Genomic DNA, 25,395 nt, shown 5'->3' with positions numbered 1-25,395 from the left:
TTCACAACCCTCATCAACACATGATCTGGCCCTGGCAACGTATCAACAGCTATACCTTTCACTCCGAAAGTGACCTCTTCCTTAGTGATGTTGAGTTGATAGGTGTCATCCAAAGTGATTTGTTCTGATGCGGACAATGAACTTGGATAATCATTTTGTATGCAATCGTTACCAGTTGAATAGAGAGAAGAGAAATGGTTTTCAACATCACAAATAGGAATTTTGCATTGTTTCCCATTATTTCCTAGTACTCCGTGGACTGCTTTTCTTCTCTGGTTGTAGTATTGAAATTGTGTTAGCTGATAGGCATACTTTTCTTGTCTTTTTGCCTTATCTCTTTGATTATCTTTCAGGATTTGATGATTTTGCATAATTTCTCTGGATGTGTTAGTTGTTTTATTTTTCCTCAAGGCATAAAACTTTCTGGCAGGGTGTTTAGGTCCAGGGAAGACATCAATTGCTTTTGCAAGATAGCCAGAGAAGTCGCTTACCAAATTCAAAAACATGGAATTATTAATGTTATCCTGGAATAGCTTTTTCCAATTTTGCATATCAGTCTTGAGCGTACACATCAGCAAAGTGTATCCGGATGTCCAGAGACAAGTTATTGTCGATCAACAAACAAAGAATAAAATTCCCCTTGGTAACACATGTTCCTCAGACAATGCATCGAACGATGTACCACCTGTTTCCTGTATGTCAAATGACACGGACTTGGGCACCTTGAAAATAAATCCACATTTTATCTTGATAACTGGGTTGTTTTGTGTAAGATTCTCTAAACCCGCAGGTGTGAGGTTAATATTTAAATTATCATCCATAATTATGCCTTTATTAGGAATTGGAGCATTTGATTCACTCTTGAGTAATGACCTAAAATGGTCAAGGATGAAGGATCATTATAGGAATGTATTATTCCGCAAATAGGTTAGGAGTTGAGACACAAATAATAACAACAACAATATACCGTATTTACGCAAATAATCCCCACACATAAAAAAAACTGAGGCATGAAATTGGGGTGCAGGTTTTAAGCTCTACAGATTTCATATATTAGCCAGCAGATGGCAGATGCGTATATAAAATAAGTACAAACAAAGCAAATTCAGTGTCGAGTTGAGCTCAACGTTGGACTCAGCACAAGGGGCAGCAATGTTGAGTCAGCCTCGACACTGGACCTATAAGAGTTAAATGACTTAATTCTATTCCTTTCTTTACAATACTTCTACAGTTTAACACTAACAATAAATATTTTATGTCATCCTTAATTGACTTCATGCTTTCTACACTGTTATCACTATTCCTTAGCCCACCCCTCCTCCTGAATGGTGGACCCTCCCTACAATTCTTCTAAACAAACCCCCTAACTTATATGTACCATTGCAGTTCCAGTGAAAGCCATTTGAACGTAGATTCCTACCTCCTACCTACCCATTATGATGTACAAATCGCACTCCCAATTTCCCACATACCCATTCCATAGTCTCATTTAAATCTCCAAATCACCCTCCAGTCAGTATCCCTCCTATACAGTACCCCACTGTTAACATCTGTCACTTGGCACCACAAAGTTAGGCATGTGGAGAAATTGGTAGAGGATAGAGTATGAGGGTAGAGCATTATCCAGGAATTAGGTTAAGGCAGACGTTGAGCAAAATAGAAAGGAGAGCTTAAAGAAGAATTTCCTGTTGTCAAAAGAATGTACCTTAGGTATTCTATGAAAATATTTGTAAAAAATGACATACGTATGTTGGCCGCATGATCATAACAACAGCTGTGTTTACATTCCATAGTTACCGCACCCTGTTAGACAATACATGCGTATTTTCTGGGTTATATTTGTGATTTTCAAGAATTTTATCCAGTATACATGGATGAAAATGATATGAGGAGGCTAATAGATGAAGAGACTGGTGATGATTATTTATGCAAATTAGATGATGGATTTTGTGATTTGTCGAGTGAAAGCAAGGGTGTAAATGATAATAGTGTAGTGAGTGAAATGAGTTTCAATACAGAATGTAAATGTAAGAAACAATGAATTGAACCCATCACATCATATAGAGATTCTTCAGATTCACAAGATGAACTAATAGTGACAGAAAGAAAATCGGTAAGCGTCAACGTCAATGCTGAAGAAGAGCAGCCAGGTTCTAATGTTGGAGGTGGAGCTACAGGTGATTTGACTAATGCTGTTGTAAATTCTGAGGAGAGTGATAGTGATATAGATTATGATCGGGCAAAGGACTTTATATTAATAGTACAATTTTTCAGTGAAATGATGGCATGGAAACAATTTCTTCAAATATCCTAGATATTGCATATAGAGACAGTTCCCAATTTACATCGCACTTTGAAAACCAGGACACAAAAAGTCAGCAATTTCCCCAAATGTGTTCATATAAGGACAGAATGTGTCCGTAGATGATTTTTATTATTATTAACAAATACATCGCAATTGGGAAATATCCTGGTGGCAATGATCAGTTACAGTAGTGTGATAATAAAGTTAAAACATAATTACCCAACACCAACAACAACGACAACAACAACAAATATGACGACGGGAAGAAGAAGAAGAAGAAGAAGAAGAAGAAGCAAGTTTAACATTCTCAATCCAACATCATCATATACAAATTCACTTGAACCTTAAGTATTTCAAAATTTTACACTATGACTTACAACAACAACAACAACAACAACAACAACAACGACGGCGACAAGCAATTCCCTGGAAATAAAATATTACAAGAAATACTATTAGTTTAACATCCTAAATCTAGCATCATCATATACAAATTAACATAAAACTTAATTATTTCCTGTGCTTAACACTATGGCTTACATTACTATAGGTTGAGCTTACTACTAGCTTAACATTACAACACCATCATAAACAAATTCACATGTACCTTAAGTAATTCAAAATATTACACTATGACTTACAATAGATTGAGCGGCCCAATTACTGTCTTAGAGTTGTAAATACAGCATGTTCATATACAAATTAATACATACCTTAAATATTTCAAATGCCTTAATATTACAATTTAGAGTGCATTAAAATATGACACCATCACATAGAAATTTACACAGAATTTACAGAATGCTGGAGTACCTTACATTTTTGGGAAAAGGCTCTAAGACAGCTGCAGGTAATGCATTCCAGTCATCGATTCTCCAATTTATAAACAAATGTTTACCATAGTATTCTGCAATCTAGCTTTCACTTTATGCGGATATGATCTGTTCTACTTATGTAACAGTGCTTTCCTAGTTGACTGTTCAACTCTCCCCAAGCTGCCTTATTCGCGTAAGCATTATACATGGCACATAAGGGTGTTCGTTTCCTTCTAGTCCCCAGTGTCTCCCACCCAGTTTTCCTATCATACTTGTCACACTACCTCTAGGATTGAAATCCTTAAAGCACAAATTTTGCAGCCTTTCGTTGTACCATTTCAAGTTCCTTAACGAGTCCTGTTTGGTATGGATCCCATACATCTGCTCCATATTCCAGGACTGGGCTAATGAGTGATATATAGCCCTGTGCCTTCGCCTGGGAATTGCTGCCCTTTAGCACCCTCATCACGAAGTACAAGGACTTGTACGCTTTGGTAATTACACTTCTTACGTGGGTGTCACATTTTAGATCTCTATTTACATGGATTCCTAGGTACTTGCATGAGTCACTCTCAGCCAGAGCATCTGATCCAAGACAATATTGAAAGCCCCTTGTCTTTCTTTCCCGTTCTTATGAGACTACATTTTCGAGAATTTATTTACATTTCGTTATAGAGTGCCCACTTATGGAGTAATAACCTATTATCGCTAGCATTCTGCATTTTTCTGTATATTATGCAGTAATCCACAAACAATCTGCGTTCACTTCGAATTTCATTGATAAATGCTGTAAATTGGAGTGGGTCTATAACACTACCCTGTACTACTCCCGACATTATAGAAACTTTGTTGGAGTGTTTACTTCCCACCTTTACCCTCTCTGTGCGGTCTGTCAAAAATTCCCGGATCCACAGAACCACCCTTTTATCAATGTTTGTTTCCACAAATTTTTGGGCCAGAATGTTATGTGGTACTACATCAAATGCTTTAGCAAAATCAATTACAATAACATCAACTTGAACACCTTTGTCTAATGACTCGCTAATATCTTGAAAGATTGACAACATTTGGCTCTTGTAGGAGAAATCTTTTCCAAAATCGTGTTGACAGCCATTAATCCATGAAATTTTCTTCCATTGTTCTCTTAAATATTCTGAAAAGAGGTGTTCCATTTGTTTGCATACAATGGATGTAAGATTAATGGGTCTATAGTTGTCATTAGCAGCCTGTTGCCCCCTTTAAAAATCAGGACTACAGTTGCTTTCTTCCAGTCATCTGGAATTTGCGTATTGTTGAGAGATGATATAAATGTTGATTCCCATAGGGAATCTGAAATATTTGTCCCGAATGAGTAAATTTATAATACCAATATAAATGGTCCGTTATTGGACATTAGAAATTTTCCAGCTAACTCCTTCCTGGTTGCCAGCGTTTCACCCTCGTGTGCCAGGTTGGGCTCATCAGTTGGTACCTAGCACACCTACCAAGATGCTGCTTAGCACACGAGGGTGAAATGCTGCTGGCAACCAGGAATGAAATAGCTGGAAAATTTATAATGTCCAATAACAGCCCATTTATATTGGTATTGTTGAGAGATACAGTAAATAGTATATCCTATTAGCATAGAATAGCTCAACCTCCCTCTGTGGCTGATTTGGAAGGGAGAACAATCAGTGTGATCAATAATGTCTAAGGCCAGGCTATTCTGCTCATTAAATACGTTCCCATACCAATGATTTAATTCATTAGCCATTAGTAGATCATCAGTAATTACCTCACCTTATCATTGACACATCATGGCTGGCTCCTTTCCTTTCCCTAACATACTTACAGAGAATTTTTTCACCCATTTTCCCTGGAAGAAAGTACTGTATACCTTTCATATATTTGTCATGAGCAATTTTCTCTTCAGAAGTGAGTTCTTTGGACAGCTTATGAAACCTATTCATATGCTCTGAACTAAAGTGCCTTTTGTTGTACACTTTCCTCACTTTCCTTTTAAGGCTCCTAAATTTACTATTGTAGTATTCGGGATCTGGGTTCAATTTTTGTAATTTAAGGGGCAAGAACTGCTCCATAGCCCTATTAATAATATAAACAAAATTATTCCACATTATGTTTATGTGCCCGCCTCGTGATGCCCAGGTGAGAAATATTTGCCATAGAAATTCTTGGAATTTAAAGGGGTCAGCTTTGCCGTATTGGTATACTTTTACTTTCTCCTTATTACCTACTTTAGTGTTCAAGGGATATATTTATTTCTGCAGCAGTATAGTCTCTAATTCCTGATACTGCCATACAACTAAGGTGTAAGTCATCGGAATTTACAAGATAAACATCTATAGTGTTGTTTCCTCTAGCAGGAAAATCTACTTGGGTAAATTCACCATCCCTAATTAGCTTGTTACTGCGACCTGACTGTAGCCCCTTCCCGTACCCTCACCAGACCAGTTTACGTCCAGAAGATTTAGGTCACCTGCAATTATAAAACTTTTCTGCACATCATTGCCTGTACACCTAACATCGTACAGCCTATTTGAGTACCAAGAAGTTGTTACCAGGCGCCCTATACATTCCTATTATTTGAATGGTGTTGGCATTCCCTTGATCCATGATTTGCACACACAGCATTTTGTGATCCTCATCAACCCATTTTAAACAACGACCTATGTTCTTTCGCACACAGATAAATACTCTGCCACCTCTAGACTCTCTGTCCCTTGTATATACAATGAAATCATCCTAATTTACTTCACGCTACTATTTACATTCCAATTCAGCCATGACTCTGTATAAATGACAATATCCACATGGTATGATTCAGTAAGATTTCAAAATTCAATAATTTTGTTTTGCACGCTTTGACAATTTGCCTGCAGTAGTCTTAGTCTTACCTCCATAGTCTATAATCCATGGCTGCACCTTGCCAGTCATCAGCTCCAGTTGGCAGTCCTCCTCCAACTCCATTCTTCCTCATCCTTGCCGGCACGACTCAATGACCCTCTCGTGTAGGTTCCCTAACTCGTAAGAGCCTTACCTGTTCAGGTGCAGTCTGTCCTGCGCAAAGTTTTGGTCTCTTATCCAGCAATCCATCTCCACATACTCCACGTCCAGCTGCTGCCACACCCAGTCCATCTGGTCGTTAAAAGCCTTCACCCACCATAGAGATAGTCCTTCCTTCGCACTGCGCCACTAAATATGATCTTCGCATTCTTAAACTTTTTTTAGCTGCACTCGGCAGTTCATACACCTCTCCCATTAAATAGTCCACTGACACCTTTCTTCTAAGATCATTGGTTCCTACATGAAGCACTAACACTTCCAAATTGTCACTATCTTCCACTCTTTCAACCTGCTGAGACAGCTGTTCAGTTTTTATTCCCAGATAATACTGTACATTTTTACCAGTCCTCCTTGAAATATCACCACTCTAGTGTATCATTGAATCACCCAAGATAAGTACGTCACATGAATTTTTTAATGATTGAATCACTTTCCTGCTCTGGTTTAGCTGTAGGAATATAATCAGGTTCTGCTTCCTTGTTCCTTTTTGTGATATTTTCTATCTGTGCTTTCACTTTTTCTCCAAATTCTGCAAACTTCCACTCTAGATTCTCTATTTTTAAGTTTCTTGCCTTGATTGCTTCCCTCATATTTTCCACAGTGTCACAAATTTTACAAAACTAAAGATTGTTCGGACAATCTTCTTTCTTCACCCTAGCACAGCCGAAGTGAAACCATTTTAAGCACATTACACACTTGATTCCATTCTTTAAGTTCTTGCTACAGGTTGAACATTTAAATGCTGTCACTTCTGTGGGGACCCGAGCACCACGCTCCACTGCAAGTCCTGGGTTCAACTCAACATCACCAATAACCAATAACCAATAAGGCTGGTATAACAACTGCCAGGAACACAAGTTAATAGGTCCAGAAAAACCACACTGTCGCGGGTAGGAAGGCCCCACCTGCCCGTACCACATTCTTATCCTCGCCCGGTAAATTTCCAACATGCAACCCATGAAGAATCTCTTTCATCATTTATAACCCAAAAGAACCTATGAAATGGGGAATGTGCATATATGTTTTGGCTGATTCTGTTTGTAGCTATATCTGTACTTTTATACCATACTAGCAAGATACCCGTGCTTCGCTGCGGTATTATACTGAAATTTAGAATTGAATGCTTATTGATTTATATATAATCCGCCGAAATTTGTGATCTGACTCGTTTTCTGAGAATCCGCCAAAATTCGCAATCTGACTCGTTTTCTAATAGATTATGGCAAGTTTCCTCCCATTTTTCAATCTTTCTTTCCAGTAATTGTACTTCCTGGGCTAGGTCCAGGTATTCCACCCGGTCAGTTGGATGTCTAAATCTTTGCCATCTTTTCTTATAAGCATTTTTAATATGGATCAAATCCTTCAGGAGATCCAGCGTGGTGTCGTCTTGGGTGCCTTGGCGATACTGAACCCGCGGCCGGACTGCATTCTTAGTCATTACCCGTCCAGGACCAGTTTCCAGTGCAGTCCGCACATTTGACGATGGTCCAGAACATTATTATTATTATTATTATTATTATTATTATTATTATTATTGTTCTGGACCCCACAGCAAGATACAAGACCACTACTTGGCGGTAAATTACATCTGCTGCCATTGTCATTGTTGAGAATGTGACCAGCATCATTGTCGCGTGTAGGCAAGTGTGCGGGATTTCTGGCAATACGAATGACATACTTCCGTGCATTATTGACCTTATTATAGAGGTGAAAAATTGGATGGTCAACCTCATTCCTATCGTTTATTTCAAATGTGTTTAAATGTTTATTTATATGCCAGGAGAATCTACTGTAATCTAAGAACGTTCTCCGAAGGAAAAGATGGCTCTTGAAAACGAACCCAGGAAAGATTAAAAATGATCAGTTTATGATCAGAATAAGTACATCGAAAATCTACAGCCTGTTTCCAGTCATTCGACAGGGTCAGGAATGGAATGAATAAATCCCCCATCTAGTGGCGACAATAGGAATTGTGCCGGCTGCCAAACCTGTCGCACTCCTCTGGGGCAATGATTAATGAATGACAAACGAAATTATATTGGACAGTGTTGCTGGAATGAATGATGACAGGAAAAACCAGAGTATCCGGAGAAAAACCTGTCCTGCCTCCGTTTTGTCCAGCACGAATGTCAGATGGAGAGACCGGGATTTGAACCACCGAACCCAGCTGTGAGAAGCCGGTGCGCTGCCGCCTGAGCAACGGAGGCTCCTTATAAATATATTATGAACAGTAAAATCAATTGGTCTCACCTCCTTTTACACCCCACTGTCGTTAAGTTTATTTACCCCCCCCCCCAAAAAAAAACTAAAAGAAGGCATGTTTCTTTATGTTTAAAGCAGATTCCAAACACCAATGTTCATGTCTATTACCTTCAATTTTGAGATAAAAATAATTCACTTTTTTTTTTTTTTTTACTTTCACACTCCCCCCCCCCCCCCCCAAATGAATTTTCTGGCAAAAAACTTGTTTCTTTAATAGTAAAGGATTTTCTAAATACCGACTCTAACTTCTTCAGTTTTTGATTTATGTGTCCTCATGAAAGGAACTCAACTCCTTTTCACTCCCGCCCCCAAGATGATTCCCCCCGTCAAAACGGGTTTTACTTTGTTTTTAAAGGAGATCCAAATACCAATTTTCACGTCTGTAGGCCCTAACAACTTTAGTTTTTATTAGATGTAAGTATTCTCATACAATTAAGTCAATTAATTTTTCAATTCTTTCACCTCCCCACCCCCATTCATTGGATTTTCCGAGAATACGTGTTTCTTTACTTTTAAAGCAGATTCCAAATATCAAATTTCACGTCTGTAATATTTTCATTTTTGAGATAACAGTAGCCTAAATAAAATAATTCAACACCATTTTCAGTCACTTTTACGCCCCCCCTCCACCCAAGTGGTATTTCCGAACCAAAAATACATGTTTCTTTATTTTTAATAGCGATAAAAATACCATTTTTCACTTCTGTAACATGTTAAGTTTTTTGAAATATACTGTATAAATTCTCATTTTAAAATTTCACCCCTTTTTTAGTTCCCCTTACGAGGAATTTCCAAAAACAAATCACCTATGTTTCTTTACATTTACAGGAGATTCCAAATACCACTTTTTACATCTGCAACATTCTACGTTTCTCAGATATTCTGTAGATATAGTCTTTAAAAAAATTCATCCCAATTTAAATTTTCAGTTCTGTAATATCTTCAGTTTCTGAGATATATGTATCCTCGTTAAGGGCATTCAACCCATTTATTTATTTATTTTATTTGGTGTATGATGAATAATGACAACCTATAAACTATTTACACAACCAGTGAAAGATGAGTACAAAGTAAATACAAATTATCATATCTACACAGTCAAAGAAAGCAATTTACAAAGTTTGAAAGAACAAGAAAACACAATATATTTACATCACTATCCACCTATTAACTCTGATAGTTCATATATACACATTGAGTGCGAGTGATGTACATCTCACTAAATGTGAATGTCCAAACTCGCCACCCACTTCACTGCTTCTGGTGTTGCTGAGTTGAGGTCTTCCATGGTGCCAGTGAGAGCACGGAGTGACATTCCTGCACTACATGTTTCATTGTTTGTCGAACCTCCCCACAATCACAGTATGGAGAAACTGACCAGCCCCAGGTGTGTAAAGTAGATGCTGTTCTACCTACTCCACATCTCATGCGATTTAGTCTACTCCAGGTGCAACGTGGCAGATCAAAGCCTGCCAGCTTTGTGGATGGGTTATTAATATCCACTATTGCCTGAGGTGGGGATAAAGACCACTCTGTTAACCATTTAGAGGTGGGGTTGAATTCGCTAGATGTTATCTTCACGGCAGTCTTCCAAGCAGGCTGGCGAGACTTCAGGCGTGTGCATTTCTGTCTGATATCCTCATGAACAGGTAGATGTTCATTCTTTAGCATTCTGGTCCATAGCTGAAAAAGGGCCTTCTGTCTCCTGATATGTGGAGATAGTATATTGCTGAGAACCAGTAACCATTGGGTCGGTGTAGCAGGAAGTGTACCAGTTATGATCCGCATGGTTTGACGAAGTTGTGAATCTACTAGCTGTGTGTGAGCACTGTTAAGCCAGACACCAGAGCAGTATTCTGCTGCAGAATAGACCAAGGGCCAGAGATGTTGTCCTTAATGTGTTTCCATCCGCTCCCCAAGAAGTTCCAGCCAGTTGTTGGAGAATGTTATTATGACTGTTTAGTTTGTTGGCGGTTTTCTGCAGGTGATTTTTGTACGTAAGAGACCTGTCCAATGTTACTCCTAAGTAACTGGTATTGGCACAATATTGTAGTTCATGACCCTTGAAGAATACCCTTGGATGGTAGTTTGCTTCTGCGTTGTTCAGATTGAATGTAGATGTCACTGTTTTCTGTGGGTTGGGATGAAGGTACCATCTTTGAAAGTAGTCATCCAACAGTTCAAGGTCTCGGTTAAGAAGTATTTCAGCTTCTGTGAAGTTGGATCGTCGAATTGTAAGGCAAATATCGTCCGCATATATGAACTTTCGGGACACTGTTTCAGGCAGGTCGTGGATGTATAAGTTGAAGAGAGTAGGAGATAGAACCGACCCTTGAGGCAGACCATTGCTGACTTTGTGGAATTTGCTTTTGTTGTGTTCTGAGTGAACTTGAAATAGTCGGTTGCTTAACATTCTGTCAATTAGTGTAGTAATTTTTAAGCAAGGAACAGCTTTAATCAGTTTAAGCATAAGACCTTCCCTCCAGACTGTGTCATATGCAGCTGTAAGATCTAAGAAGACAGAGATGCTTTTCAATTTCTTCTCAAAACCAACCTCCAGATATGTGGTCAAGGACAGTACTTGGTCACTGCAGTCACGGCTGGGTCGAAATCCTGCTTGTTCAAATGGAAGGAATGCTTCGATGGCTGGTGCTATTCGGTTTAGTATGAGTCTTTCTAATAACTTGTAGGTGACGCAGAGTAGAGCTATAAGTTGATAGCTTTGTGGGAGAGTTGGATCCCTTCCTGGTTTCAGAAGGGCAATAATTTTTGACTTCTTGAAGATTGGGGGAAGTCTTCCTGACTGAAGTATGGAGCTGAAGAACGCAGCGAGCCATCTTCTTGTAGCTGAACCACAGTTTTTTAGTAGTTCTGGGTAGATTCCATCTAGTCCTGCAGCTTTGCCATTTCGGAGTGATTTTAATCCCTCGTCAACCTCTTGTGATGTGAAAGGTTGTGAATAGGTTGCGTTCAGATGTGTTTATCGTTTTGCCTGTTTAAGCTCAGTTTTAACCCATTTTGTGGTTAGTTTATTCCTTGTTGTTTTAGAGGTGGAAACGAGGTGATTTGCTATTGCTTCTACCTTGATTGGGAAATGTTGCTTTGGTGGTATGGATGTGGAATCTAATTTCCGAATAAGTGACCATGCTTTTCTGCTGGAATGGGTGAAATTCATGTCTTTTACAGTCTTTACCAATTTTTACATCTGTGCACTTTAAAAGTTTTGAAATGTAGACACACTCAATTTAAAAATTCACCCCCTTTCCCCCCCCCAATAATTTGTTTTTCCAAAAACCAAAAAATACGTATTTCTTTATTTTTAAAGGAGATCCCAAACACCAATTTTCAAGTCTGTAATATCTTCAGTTTCTGAGATATAAGTATCCTCATTAAATGCATTTACAGAAAAAAATAATACATGTTCCTTTATTTTTAAAGGAGATTCTAAATATCAGTTTTTACATGTGCAAACTTTTAAAGTTCTGAGATACATATACTCATTTTTAAAATCCACCCCCTTTTCACCCCCCCCCCCCCCCCACTATTTGGATTTTCCAAAAGCAAAAAAATTCTTTATTTTTAAAGGAGATCCCAAATACCAATTTTCAGGTCTGTAATATCTTCAGTTTCTGAGATTTAAGTATCCTCATTAAAGGCATTCAACCCCTTTGTCACCCCTCCTATTGGAATTTTCCAAAAACAAAAAATACATGTTCCTTTATTTTTAAAGGAGATTCTAAATACCAATTTTTACATCTGTAAACTTTTAAAGTTTTAAGATGTAGATACACTCATTTTAAAAATTCACTCCCTTTTTCACTCCCCATTATTTGGATTTTCCAAAAACGAAAAAATACCTGTTTCTTTATTTTTAAAGTAGATCCCAAATACCAATTTTCAGGTCTGTAATATCTTCAGGTTCTGAAATATAAGTAGCCTCATTAAAGGCATTCAACACATTTTCACCCTTTTCCACCCTTCCTATTGGGATTTTCTGAAAACAAAAAAAATACATGTTTCTTTATTTTTAAAGGAGATTCTAAATACCAATTTTTACATCTGTACACTTTAAAAGTTTTGAGATGTAGACACACTCAGTTTAAAAATTCACCCCCTTTTCACCCCCTCCAACAATTATTTCGTTTTTCCAAAAACCAAAAAATATGTGTTTCTTTATTTTTAAAAGAGATCCCAAACACCAATTTTCAAGTCTGTAATATCTTCAGTTTCTGAGATATAAGTATCCTCATTAAATGCATCAACCCATTTTTCACCCCTTTTCACCCCTCCTATTGGGATTTTCTGAAAACAAAAAAAATTTGTGTTTCTTTATTTTTAATGAAGATTCTAAATACTAATTTTTACATCTGTAAACTTTCAAAGTTTTGAGATATAGATGCACTCACTTTAAAAATTCACCCCCCCCCCCCTCTTTTCACCCTCCCATTAATTGTATTTTCCAAAAACAAAAAAATATGTGTTTCTTTATTTTTAAAAGAGATCAAAAGTACCAATTTTCAGGTCTGTAATATCTTCAGTTTCTGAGATATAAGTACCGGTATCCTGATTAAAGGCATTCAACCCCTACTTCACCCTTTTTCATCCCTCCTATTGGGATTTTCTGAAAACAAAAGAAATACGTGTTTCCTTATTTTTAAAGAAGATTCTGAATACCAATTATTACATCTGTAAACATTTAAAGTTTTGAGATATAGATACACTCATTTTAAAATTTCAGCCCCCTTTTCACCCCCTTAGCGATGGAATATCCAAAAATCCTCTCTTAGCGAGCACCTACATCTTAATATGAATGTATCCTCAAAATTTCATTTCTTTCTGTCCAGTAGTTTTGGCTCGGCGATGATGAATCAGTCAGTCAATCAGTCAGTCAGTCAGTCAGTCAGGACAAGTTATTTTATATATATAGATGATGGGAAAATCACTACATAAAGGCTCATCAAACCATCCCTTCCTTTCACTTCTAGAATAGTTCTTCAACTTTACAATAACCTTCAAGAAACATGATCGAGTATTTCTAGATACCATATATTCACCGACTGTTTCTACACAAGCCCTAGATAATATCTTCCTATCTACACAAGCCCAACACTTGTTACTTAATATCTAGCTTTGAAATATCACCTTATCGGAATCTGCTTCCTAATAGAAATGATGTTCCTGATTAACTCTAACAAAACGGACAAAAGATAGTATGCTGCAATAGTGAAAATGTACTAATCCTCGCTTGGCATGATAAAAGAATTATAACTATGCTCAGCTCATGGAGTACATCCTCATCAGAGAACATCAGAAGGAAAGTCAAGGTACAAGCAGATGATGAAGTTTTAAATAAACTATAAGTGTAGTTGTGAATTAAAACACTTATCGTCGATACAGCCAATCATTTGAATGCGACATTGCCTCCTCCATAAGACACTCAAATGGTGGAGAAAATTATTTTTCTGGGGTATGGAGGTATCAGTTATAAATGCCTACATACTCGATGCCCAGAATGCGAAAGCAAATCACACTGAGCCCATGATACATGTAAATTTTAGGAGACAGTTGGTCAGGGAACTTATTGGAGACTTCTATAAAGTGGGTAGTAACTCAAGAAGGGGCGGCATTCCACTCCAGAAGAAGAGCAAAGACTGCATGGAAAGCTGTACATCATCTTTCCACACCCAGAAGGAAAGCACAAAGACTGTATTGTGTGCTCCAACCAAAATGTTCCAGGGGAAAGATGAGAGACAGCCTATGGTTGTGAAACATGTGAAAGTAAACCTGGACTTCATGTAGGTAACTGCTACAAATGACACCACACACTGAAAAATTTCAAGCTGTAAACTGGTTAGACACATTTCTCAGATATAGAAAAAAATTCTTGCTTGAGATAACCTTTATTTTATTTTGTTTTGTTTTCATTTCATGTAGATTTCACTCTTGATCATTAGGCAGGATTTCCTCAAAATTTTCTTGGACTACACTAATACTTTAAGTTAAAATCAATTGGACTGCAAAGGGTTAATAGATACATACAGTATTTACCAGATACTGAAATAGGAATTGAATTATGGCTGAGGAGTGATACTATCTATAGATGCAGAAATTTTCTCATGAAACTGGAGTGTTAATGGCAAAGACAGGTCAGGAATGATAGAAGGGGAGTTATTCATACTGGTGAAAGAAGAAAATGTAAGCTACGAAAAAGTTAAGGATGAGAAACATGAAATTCTAAACATAAGACTAATCTCTAAAAATGATAGGCAACATAATATATTTTGGGGTGTACAAACCCGGCAACAGTGGTGCTGACACTGATGTGGAATTATTTGATAAGATAATCAGCTATGTGGGGAACAACACAGACAGGAATGTTATTATAGTGGGTGATCTGAATTTACCAAATGTCAGTGACGTATACTGAGGGATACCAAGGCTACCAATGAAGCCCAAACCTCAAATGAGAACGATGAAAATCTAAAGCATATTATAATGTAAGCATCTGACACATTGTTCCATTTACAAACCTTGAAAGCAATGAGAAAAAACGTCAGACGTATTTCTGAGAACAAGGCTTCGGAGACTGATATTGGAGCCCAGACTCTCGTCCCTCTCCCCTCGACTCACCTCAGGTGGCTTGCTGCTGTATGCCTGATAGGCGCGGGGACCACGGGGGATAGGTGTGCTAGGCTTCAGTCCATCAGATCGCCACTGCTAACTATCAACCATACGTTACTCTTCGTATATACTTCCTCACCTCATCCTGCTGACTTAATTATATAGATAACAGAGCGCTGGTATTTCACTCCCATTTACTTCCACATCCTTGTAGGAAGACACTGCAGTGCTGCCGTTAGGAGCAATATAGTTTCATTTTTATAGGTAGATCTGCTAAAATAAATGCAATCTTTCAGGTTTAGTGTTCCGTTTTGTTGGTTGGAATCGAACCCATGATCATGGGTCGGACACCACCACTGATCTCCTGAGGAAGCTAATCAACCAGTGAACGATGGGTACGACTGCTTTAATTGAATATTTTTATTTAATGATGATAATAATAATAATGGAGTATGGCATCTGTATAAGCTTGGTGGTGACCTAGTGAGGATAAAATTAATGGCAAAGATGTCATAAACACCCAGTCCCCAAGCCATGGCAATTAACAGTATGAGGGGGTTGATTCTAAAAATTGAACCTGGGCCATCACACCAAAAGCAAGCATTCTGTCCATTTAGCCACAAAGCTGTCCTTCTATTTGCTAAACCTTAGGCTACCATCTCGACTGATCAGGTGTTGAGTATTGCCAGTGGCAGAGGCCAGGGCAGTAGCTTGTGAAGCAGCCTTGACATTTCAGCAGGCTTCTCCATTGTCTATTGGCTGCAGCTCAAAACGCTTAAAGCTTGACATTCACTGAAATGAAATGGCGTATGGCTTTTAGTGCCGGGAGTGTCCGAGGACATGTTCGGCTCGCCAGGTGCAGGTCTTTCGATTTGACACCCGTAGGTGACCTGAGCGTCGTGATGAGGATGAAATGATGATGAAGACGACACATACACCCAGCCCCAGTGCCAGTGAAATTAACCAATGATGGTTAAAATTCCCGACCCTGCCGGGAATCGAACCCGGGACCCCTGTGACCAAAGGCCAGCACGCTAACCATTTAGCTATGGAGCCGGACTTGACATTCACTAAACCAACTATAGAAAAGGGGTAACCTAAGTCCAGTGGTAGTCCACGTCTTGGACCCAGCATACGCTACTGCCAAATGTTAACTGGGAAGGGAATGTGAACAACAGAAAGCATGGCCAAAAAATGGCAAATAAGTTAATATGGGAAGGACACCTGAATCAAGTAACGGAACCAACTAGTGGGAAAAATATTTTAGACATGTTGCTGATAACACCTGAAGAGCTCTATAGAGAAACTGAAGTGATAAATGGTATAAGTGACCATGATTTTTTTTTGTCATAGTTAAAAATAAATGTAATAGAAAGGAATGTTTTAAAAGTATGACTATTAGGCAGTACTGTATAGCTGACAAGAAATTTTAACAAGCAATTTTGAACAATGGAAGATGTAAACAGCCCATGGGATGGTTTTAAAACAATTGTTGAGGAGTGTGAAAACAGGTATGTACCTTTCAAAAGTAGTAAGGAATGGTAAGAACCCATTATATTATAACAGGGAAATAAAGTGGTTAAGAAGGAGGTGCAGATTAAAAAGAAATAGAGTTAGGAATGGTTGCAGGAATAAGGAGAGACTGAAGGAAATTAGTAGGAAATTGAATTTAGCAAGAAAATCTGCTAAGGATAACATGATTGTAAACATAATTGGCAGCCATTTTAGGAGCAATGGAAGTATATGTAGCCTATAGATTCTTTAAGGCAGAAACTTTTTTTTTTTTTGTTGGCTTTTTGTTGCACCGACACAGATAGGTCTTATGGCGATGATGGGATAAGAAAGGCCTAGGAGTGGGAAGGAAGTGGCCATGGGCTTAATTAAGGTACAGCCCCAGCATTTGCCTGGTGCAAAAATGGGAAACCACTGAGAACCATCTTCAGGGCTGCCAACAGTGGGATTCGAACCCACTATCTCCTGGATGCTAAGGCAGAAACAGGTTCCAGGAAGGACATTACAGGGATCATTAATGATCAAGTGAAGTGTGCATGCGAGGACTTACAGAAGGCAGAAGTATTCATTAAGCAGTATGTTAAGGTAGTTTGGATATAATGATAACATCCAGATAGAGGAGGCGAAAAGTACTGGCAAATTATGGTTCTGAAATTTTCCTGTGATAATCAAGACATTTACAAAAAGATACAAAAGTTGAAAACTAGAAAAGCAGCTGGAATTAATAAGATTTCTGGGTATATGTTAAAGACAATGGGTCAGGATATAGTGCCATATCTGAAATACTTATTTGATTACTGTTTGCATGAAGGAGTGATACCACATAAATGGAGAGTTGCAAGAGTAGCCACAGTGTACAAGGGAAAGGATGATAAACATAAAGCAGATAATTGCAGGCCAGTCAGCTTGACTTGTTTGTAAGATCTGGGAAAGCATTCTTTCTTATTATATTAGACACATTTGCAAAATTACTAACTGATTTGAGAGAAGGCAGTTCAGATTTAGGAAAGGTTATCTCAGTGAGGCTTAACTTGTAGGATTCCAGCAGGATATAGGAGATATTTTCGATTCCAGAGGTCAGGTAGACTGTATAGCTATTGATCTTTCTAAGGCTTCTGATAGGGTGGATGATGGGAGATTACTGATGAAAATAAGGGCTATTGGACTAGACAAAAGATGGTTGAATGGGTGGCTAAATTTCTAAAAATAAAACTCTGAGAATTAGAGTAGATGAAGTGTTGTCTGATCCTGCAATATTTAAGAGGGATTCCTAGATGGCAGTATTATTGGAGTATAGAACAGGAACCACAGATAAGGCTATTTGTGGGTGATATAATATTGTACAGGGTATTAATAATAAATTACAGGATTGTGAGCATCTACATGAAGCCCTAGACAATGTTGTGAAATGGACAGCAGGCAGGACAGTGGCAAAAGAGATGAAATGTCAGGTTGTAAGTTTCACCAAGAGGAAAATTCCTCTCAGTTTTAAGTCCTGTGTTGATGGGGTGAAAGTACCTCATGGGGATCACCATTAAGTATGGGGATCACCATTAAGTATATCTAGGTGTTAATGATCTTCATTGGAGTAAACCCATTAATGAGGTTGTAAAAAAGGTAACAGCTCTCTTCACATGGTTATGAGGGTATTTAGAGTTTGTAGTATGCATGTAAAGAGGGCATTTAATTCTCTGGTAAGACTCCAATTAGAGTATTGATCCAGTGTATGGGACCCACAACAAGACTACTTGATAAGAGAACTTTGAATGACCCAAAGGAAAGCAGCACAGTTTGTTCTGAATGATTTCCAGCAAAAGAGTACTGTTTTGAAAATGTTGCAAACTTTGGGCTGGGAAAACTTGGCAATAGGAAGATAAAATGCTCAACTAAGTGGTATATTCCAAGTTGTCAGTGGAGAGATGATGTGGAATTATATTGGTAGATGAATAAGCTTGAGTGGAGCCTTTAAAAATGTGGGGATAAAGTTGGAGAACAAATTGGGGCAAATGTTCATTTATAGGATGGGGAGTAAGGGAATGGATATTTAGGGAATATTCAATAAATTTCCCCATTTTTTTTGAAAACACTTAAGGCTATGTAAACAATTGATGGGGTATCTGCCATCTGGATGACAACTCTAAATGCAGATGATTGATTGATTGATTGATTGATTGATTGATTGATTGATTGATTGATTGATTGATTTCCCCCTTGCATGCAGTTCATTGATGATTGATAATGACTGGATTAATAATACAGGCATGACACTTCCTTGCTCTCTTTGTTTCACACACCAAGCAGAGAATGTTGATATCACACAATCACATTTTATTTTTTGTGCAGATGGGTGTGACAATTCCACAACTCCAAAAGATGAATAAAAATCATACGAAGCCAATTGTATATATATCATTATATCATTTTGTTTAATTGTACATTACGATAAATTATTAGTAGTACTTCTCAGTAAGAGTCGCCTCCTGAATTAGTTGCTGCATCTGTTGGTCATGGTAGGGTGTCTTAGAAATGGTCCCTGAGGAGAAGGAGACCTTGACAGAGAAAATAGTGTATTTTGTGTGCAATGCAATGGGCTGGATGCAAGTACATAGTATGTGGTTGAAAGAGGAAGATGTCTGGTGAGAGTAGATTGAATGTGGATAGTATTGGCAATTGGCAGTACGATGTGGTACAGTAGGATTAACCTTGCAGCAGAGAATTTTGTAAGGATGTTCTTGAAAGGGGATTGGGTTAAGGATTGAATCAAATTCATTAATACTGAATGAGTTGGCTGTACAGTTAGGGTCATGTAGCTATGAACTTGCATTCAGGAGAAGATGGGTGTGAATCCCACTCTCAGTAGCTCTGAAGATGATTTTCCATAATTTCCCATTATCACACCAGACAAAGATACCTTAAGGACAAAGCCACTTCTTTCCTAATCCTAGCCCTTTCCCAACCTTGCATCGCAACAGTGCAACATTAAACACCTAGCAAAAAAAAAAAAAGACATTAATCTTGTATGGCTTAGCTGCAAGACCACCTTTTCCCTCTTTTCTCTGACATTTGTTTAATAATAATAATAATAATAATAATAATAATAATAATAATAATAATAATACCGAGCTCGATAGCTGCAGTCGCTTAAGTGCGGCCAGTATCCAGTATTCGGGAGATAGTAGGTTCGAACCCCACTGTCGGCAGCCCTGAAAATGGTTTTCCGTGGTTTCCCATTTTCATACCAGGCAAATGCTGGGGCTGTACCTTAATTAAGGCCATGGCCGCTTCCTTCCCACTCCTAGGCTTTTCCTGTCCCATCATCGCCATAAGACCTATCTGTGTCGGTGCGACGTAAAACAACTAGCAAAAAAAAAAAAAATATAATAATACATACATAATCATTATATACCATTATGCCTTTCAGCATTCAGTCTGCAAGCCTCTGTGAATTTACTAAACATTGCCACAATCCTCTATTTGCAATGAGTGCTGTGGCCTCATTTAGTTCTATACCTCTTACCTTTAAATTGTTAGAAACTGAGTCTAACCATCGTTGTCTTGGTCTCCCTTTAATTATCTTGCCCTCCATAACAGAGTCCATTATTCGTCTAGGTAACCTATCTTCCTCCATTCGCCTCACATGACCCCTTTAACCTTTATTTCCTCATGCAGAGTACCCTCCTGCCATTGTTCCCACTTGTTTGTACCAGCAATCATTCTCGCTACTATCATGTCTGTTACTTCTAAATTATGAATAAGATATCCCGTAAAGCAAAGTTGGTCTGAAAATTGACCGTTGTAAACAGTTTTGCCTGGGAGCTGACTTCCTTCTTACAGAATACAGTTGATTGCAACTGCGGGCTCACTGCATTAGCTTTACTGCAGCTTGATTCAATCTCACTTACTATATTACTATTTTACTATCCTGGGAGAACACACATCCTAAATACTTGAAATTATCTACCTGTTGCAGTTTTGTATCATCAATCTGACATTCAGTTTTGTTGAATTTCTTACCTACTGACATCAGTTTAGTTTTCAAAAGGCTAAATTTCATACCATACTCATTGCACCTATTTTCAAGTTCCAATATATTAGACTGCAGGCTAAGGCACAATCTGCCAATAAGATCAAGTCGTCGGCATAGACCAAGCTGCAAGCACCTAAATGAATCCCTCCCTGCCACTTTATGCCTTTTAGCAGATGATCCATGTAAACTACGAACAACAAAGGTGAAAGTTTAAGCCTTGTCTAACCCCTGTAAGTTCCCTGAACCAAGAACTCATTCTACCATCATTTCTCACTGCAGCCCAATTGTCAACATAAATACCTTTGATTGATTTTAATAATCTACCCTTAATCCCATAGTCCCCCCAGTATGATGAACATCTTTTCCCTCGGTACCCTGTCATAAGCTTTCTCTAGATCTACAAAACATAAATACAACTGTCTATTCCTCTCGTAGCAAAATTCAGTTACCTGACACATACTCTGTGGTCTGAAACCACACTGGTTTTCATCCAACTTCCTCTCAACTACTGATCGCACTCTCCCTTCCAAGATGCCAGTGAATACTTTGACAGGTTTACCAATCAATGAGATACCCCGATAGCTGTTGCAATCCTTCTTGTTCCCTTGCTTATAGATAGGTGCAATTACTGCTTTTGTCCAATCTGAACCAACATTCTATGCTAAAGTTACTACTCTATGAAGCCATTTCATCCCTGCCTTCCCACTATACTTCACCATTTCAGGTCTAATTTCATCTATTCCTGCTGCTTTATGACAATGGAGTTTATTTACCATCCTTTCCACTTCCTCAAGCGTAATTTCACCAACAACATTTTCCTCCTCTCCATGAGCTGGGTTGTTTAAGACACCACCATGAAGATTTCCTTTTACGTTGAGAAGATTTTCAAAATATTCCCTCCACCTGTCCAGTGATTCCCTGGGGCTACCCTTATTTGTTTGCAGACGGATTTCACTTTGTCCTAGGCCTAGAGATACTTAGTTCACTACAGATCAGATAGTAGTCTGTATCATCAAAAAGTCACCCAAAAACTTGTACATTCCTTACAAATTTCCTGAATTCAAAGTTGGTTAAGATATAGTCTATTATGGATCTGGTACTCCTTGCCCTCCCATGTGTAGCAGTGAATAGCCTTATGCTTGAAGAATGTATTCGTAATTGCTAAACCCATACTAGCACAGAAGTCCAGCAAATGCTTTCAATTCCTATTAGCTTCAATATCTTCCCCACATTTACCAATCACCCTTTCGTATCCTTCAATTCTATTTCCAACTCTCGCATTGAAATCGCCCATTAGCACTATCCTATCCTTGCTGTTGATCCTGACTACGATGTGACTCAATGTTTCATAAAACTTGTCAACTTCATTTTCATCTGCACCCTCACATGGTGAATACACTGAGACAATTCTCGTCCTAATTCCTCCAACTGCCAAATCTACCCACCTCATTTGCTCATTTACATGCCTATCAGAAACTATGTTGTGTGCAATAGTATTCCTGCCTATACTCTGCCCTTCTCTTTTTAACACCCGTCAAGGACACTTTATAATCTCTTTCTCGTTATCTCCCCTTACCTGAATATCACTTACTCCTAGCACATCCATATGCATCCTCTTTGCTGACTCAGACAGTTCTACTTTCTTTCTCCAGTAAGCCCCGTTAATATTGATAGCTCCGAGTTGTTTCCCAGGAGTCCCTTGCCTGTCAAATGGGAGTGGGACTCCATTACTCCCATAGGTCCAAGGCTTGCTTAAAATGTTCTGAGTTTGGTAAATTCATGAAGCAGGATGCTACTCTACTTACATATAGTCCAAGTGAGGATCTGTCCTCTAACAGGTTAGGGACCATCGGTGGATTGTATAGTCCTAGCCGCCTGAGCACAAGAAAGGCCATGACTCAGAATATGTCCAAGATGCCCACTCCCATTCCGTACCAACTGGTATCCCAAATCTCATGATCACTTACTAGGCCACTCAGCCGTTGCCCATGGTTCACAAACTAGGACATGACTGCAGTAACCCACACCATTAATAATAATAATAATAATAATAATAATAATAATAATAATAATAATAATAATAATAATAATAATAATAATAATAATAATAATTTTTTTTTTTTTTTGCGAGGGAGTGTGGAAAATCTTTCATAAGATGCTTGTGTGGGTCCGCACTCAACAAGTGTGTGGAGATTCTTACCCACTAAAAACCACATTCCCTTTTCCCACGACGTTTATCTCCGCCCCGGAAACTGCTCTCGCATTACTTCAGGGCGGATGTCGTGCTTAATGCATCTTGTGCTTCATCTTCCTTCTTCTGCTTTACTGTCTGTCGTAATCGTCCAGATCCTTCTTCTTCTGACGCAGAATATTTTCTACGTAGACTGCCACCTGGTCCCAAGATTCTCGACTTCGTAGCATTACTGACACGATCCCTTCTGGCGTCAATTCTCCGTGCATAACTTCTAAGCATCTTCTTTGTGGCAGCCAATGAACACACACAAATAAAGTATGTGAAACGTCATCGATATCACCGCAGTATATGCACACCGGACTAGTTGCTAGCCCTAGCCTATTAAGAAATTTTCGGAAGTATCCATGACCTGTCAAGAACTGTGTGAGATAGTAGTTCACTTCACCATGATTTCGGGCAATCCATACTCCCAGAGAAGGTATCAGTCTTTTCGTCCATTTCCCTCTAGAATCATCTTCCCATCTTGTTTGCCATCGTTGCATTCTGCAACTATGAGCCAAAGCCTTTGCCCTTTTCCTTCCTAGCTCTTCTTGTGTGAGCCAAATTTCTTGTCTTTCGAAGGCCAACAAGTCAATGGAAGCTACTGCTGCTACTACTAGAATCGCAGGTTCTGCTACTGTACGATATGCGCAAGCAATTCGTAAAGCTGCTTTTCGTTGTACAGCCACAATTCTTGTCCGATATTTCACAATTTTTAATGATTCAGCCCAAATTTCTGAACCATATAGCAGTATCGATTGAACAATCGACATGAGAAGCCGCCTTTTACTAGATATCGGTCCCTTGATATTTCCCATAATAATAATAATAATAATAATAATAATAATAATAATAATAATAATAATAATAATAATAATAATACCTTTTTATTGTCTCATCTGCCTCAATCAAGGATGATCTTCCATCAAAGTAAGATTGTGTTATTCTCTCAAAGTAGTAAGGAAGTAGATTACAAAATATTTTTTGGACAAAAAATGTATTTTTATTATGTCTTAAACCTTATGTAATCTAATGATTTTCTGAGTAGTTTTACAAAAGCCACAAACCATTCATTTCAGGTAAAAATCCTTTGCCAGAAAGGAAACCAAATACTAGATGCCCAGGAATGCAGTGTCAAGGAGGACGCTGTCTACCACCAAACCGCCGATGCAATTTTGTTGTAGATTGCTTGGGTGCAGAGGATGAGTTAAATTGCCCTGACACATCTTCACAATTTGCTTTTAAAATGCAAGAGAGAAAATCCTCAGATATAACAATACCTATCACAAACAACATGAATGGTACATGTTCTGTACAAGAACTTGATATATCTTTAAAGGAGAAAGCATCACAGCTAAGAAAATCAGAGACAGAAGATTCACCAGGCAAAAAGCTTCATGAACTTGTTCTTCAACAAGGAGACCAATTGATATCAGCACATGAAGTCACTACTAGTAGAGACTCTGATGATAGTTTAACCTCTACTGAGAACTTGATGCATATCATCAAAGAATCATCTACCAATAGAAGACTGTCTTCTGTATTGCCTGAAGATAAAACAACAGAAGAAACTATATCACCCACTTTGGACACTGAAACTACAGAGGAAATATCAACCTCGTCAAGAACGACAACAACTAGAAATGCTCGTAGAGGAGATCAACCAATTGAAGACTTTTCCACAGCAAGAGTCATTACTGAGATCGCAACTAAAGAAGTAACAGAAGTAGCTAAACTGACTGAAGTAACTGTGACACAAGAAACTTCAGTTGTCACAAGTAATATTACTAGTATGAGTACACTATCAGAAATGCCAGATACGACAACTGAAACTGTAATTTCTGAAATAACTACACTAGATATTGTATATGTTTCAAGTACAGAGTCGACACCTACAGAGGAATCAGAATCAACACAGACCTGGTCCACCACAAGTGACACAATGACATCTGTTGATGTTACAGACATTTCTACAACTGAAGAAAATCTTTATTCTCAAACTGCTGAAGAAATATCATCAACTCCTTATGTGACATATGCATTATATGAAACTGATATAACTACCAGTATTTTTTCAGAGACTTCTCCCATTATAAATGAAATGATGAGTTGTACAGAAACAGAAATGTTGATGAGCACAACAGAAACTCAAGTGAGTTCTTCTGGTTATTTTAAAAAAGATCAAGCATTGAGTACTGAGAAGCCCTCAGATCAAGAGGCACAACCAGCAGTTCATAGGCCAGTGAAAAAGCCCCATCCAGTTCAGAAACCTTTTCGGAAGTACTTCAAGTGTAAAATGTGAGTATTTTGAATTATTCTCTTTATATTTTATTGTATTAATAATTGACAAGAGCAAATTATAACACTCTCAGTCCATTATTCCTTCAACTTATAAAACCACCATCATCATCATCTGTATCTGTTGAAAATTACATTTCACACCTGCCCACATTCTCTCTTCTGTTATCATCCATTTTCTTCATCTTTCTTCTACAAACCGTTATGCCTTTCAGCCACCTGTGTTTGTTTAGTGTATTCTCTAGACCTCTTTCCTTTC

The 25,395-nt window shown here is 38.2% G+C and overlaps 1 protein-coding gene across 1 annotated transcript in view; it reads left to right on the top strand.

Moving 5' to 3' along the window:
- The window catches only part of ndl (serine protease nudel), a 437,329-nt gene that overhangs the window by 230,378 nt on the left and 181,556 nt on the right, over positions 1-25,395 (top strand). The window contains exon 12 of the mRNA XM_067138020.2: positions 23,918-25,136. Coding sequence (XP_066994121.2) covers positions 23,918-25,136 — 1,219 coding nt within the window. The remainder of the gene's footprint in view (positions 1-23,917; positions 25,137-25,395) is intronic.

Source organism: Anabrus simplex, chromosome 1 (assembly GCF_040414725.1).
Source record: "Anabrus simplex isolate iqAnaSimp1 chromosome 1, ASM4041472v1, whole genome shotgun sequence".
Lineage (NCBI taxonomy): Eukaryota > Metazoa > Arthropoda > Insecta > Orthoptera > Tettigoniidae > Anabrus > Anabrus simplex.
The sequence above is the reverse complement of the archived record's forward strand: the minus strand, read 5'-3'. Positions and strand labels throughout refer to the sequence as shown.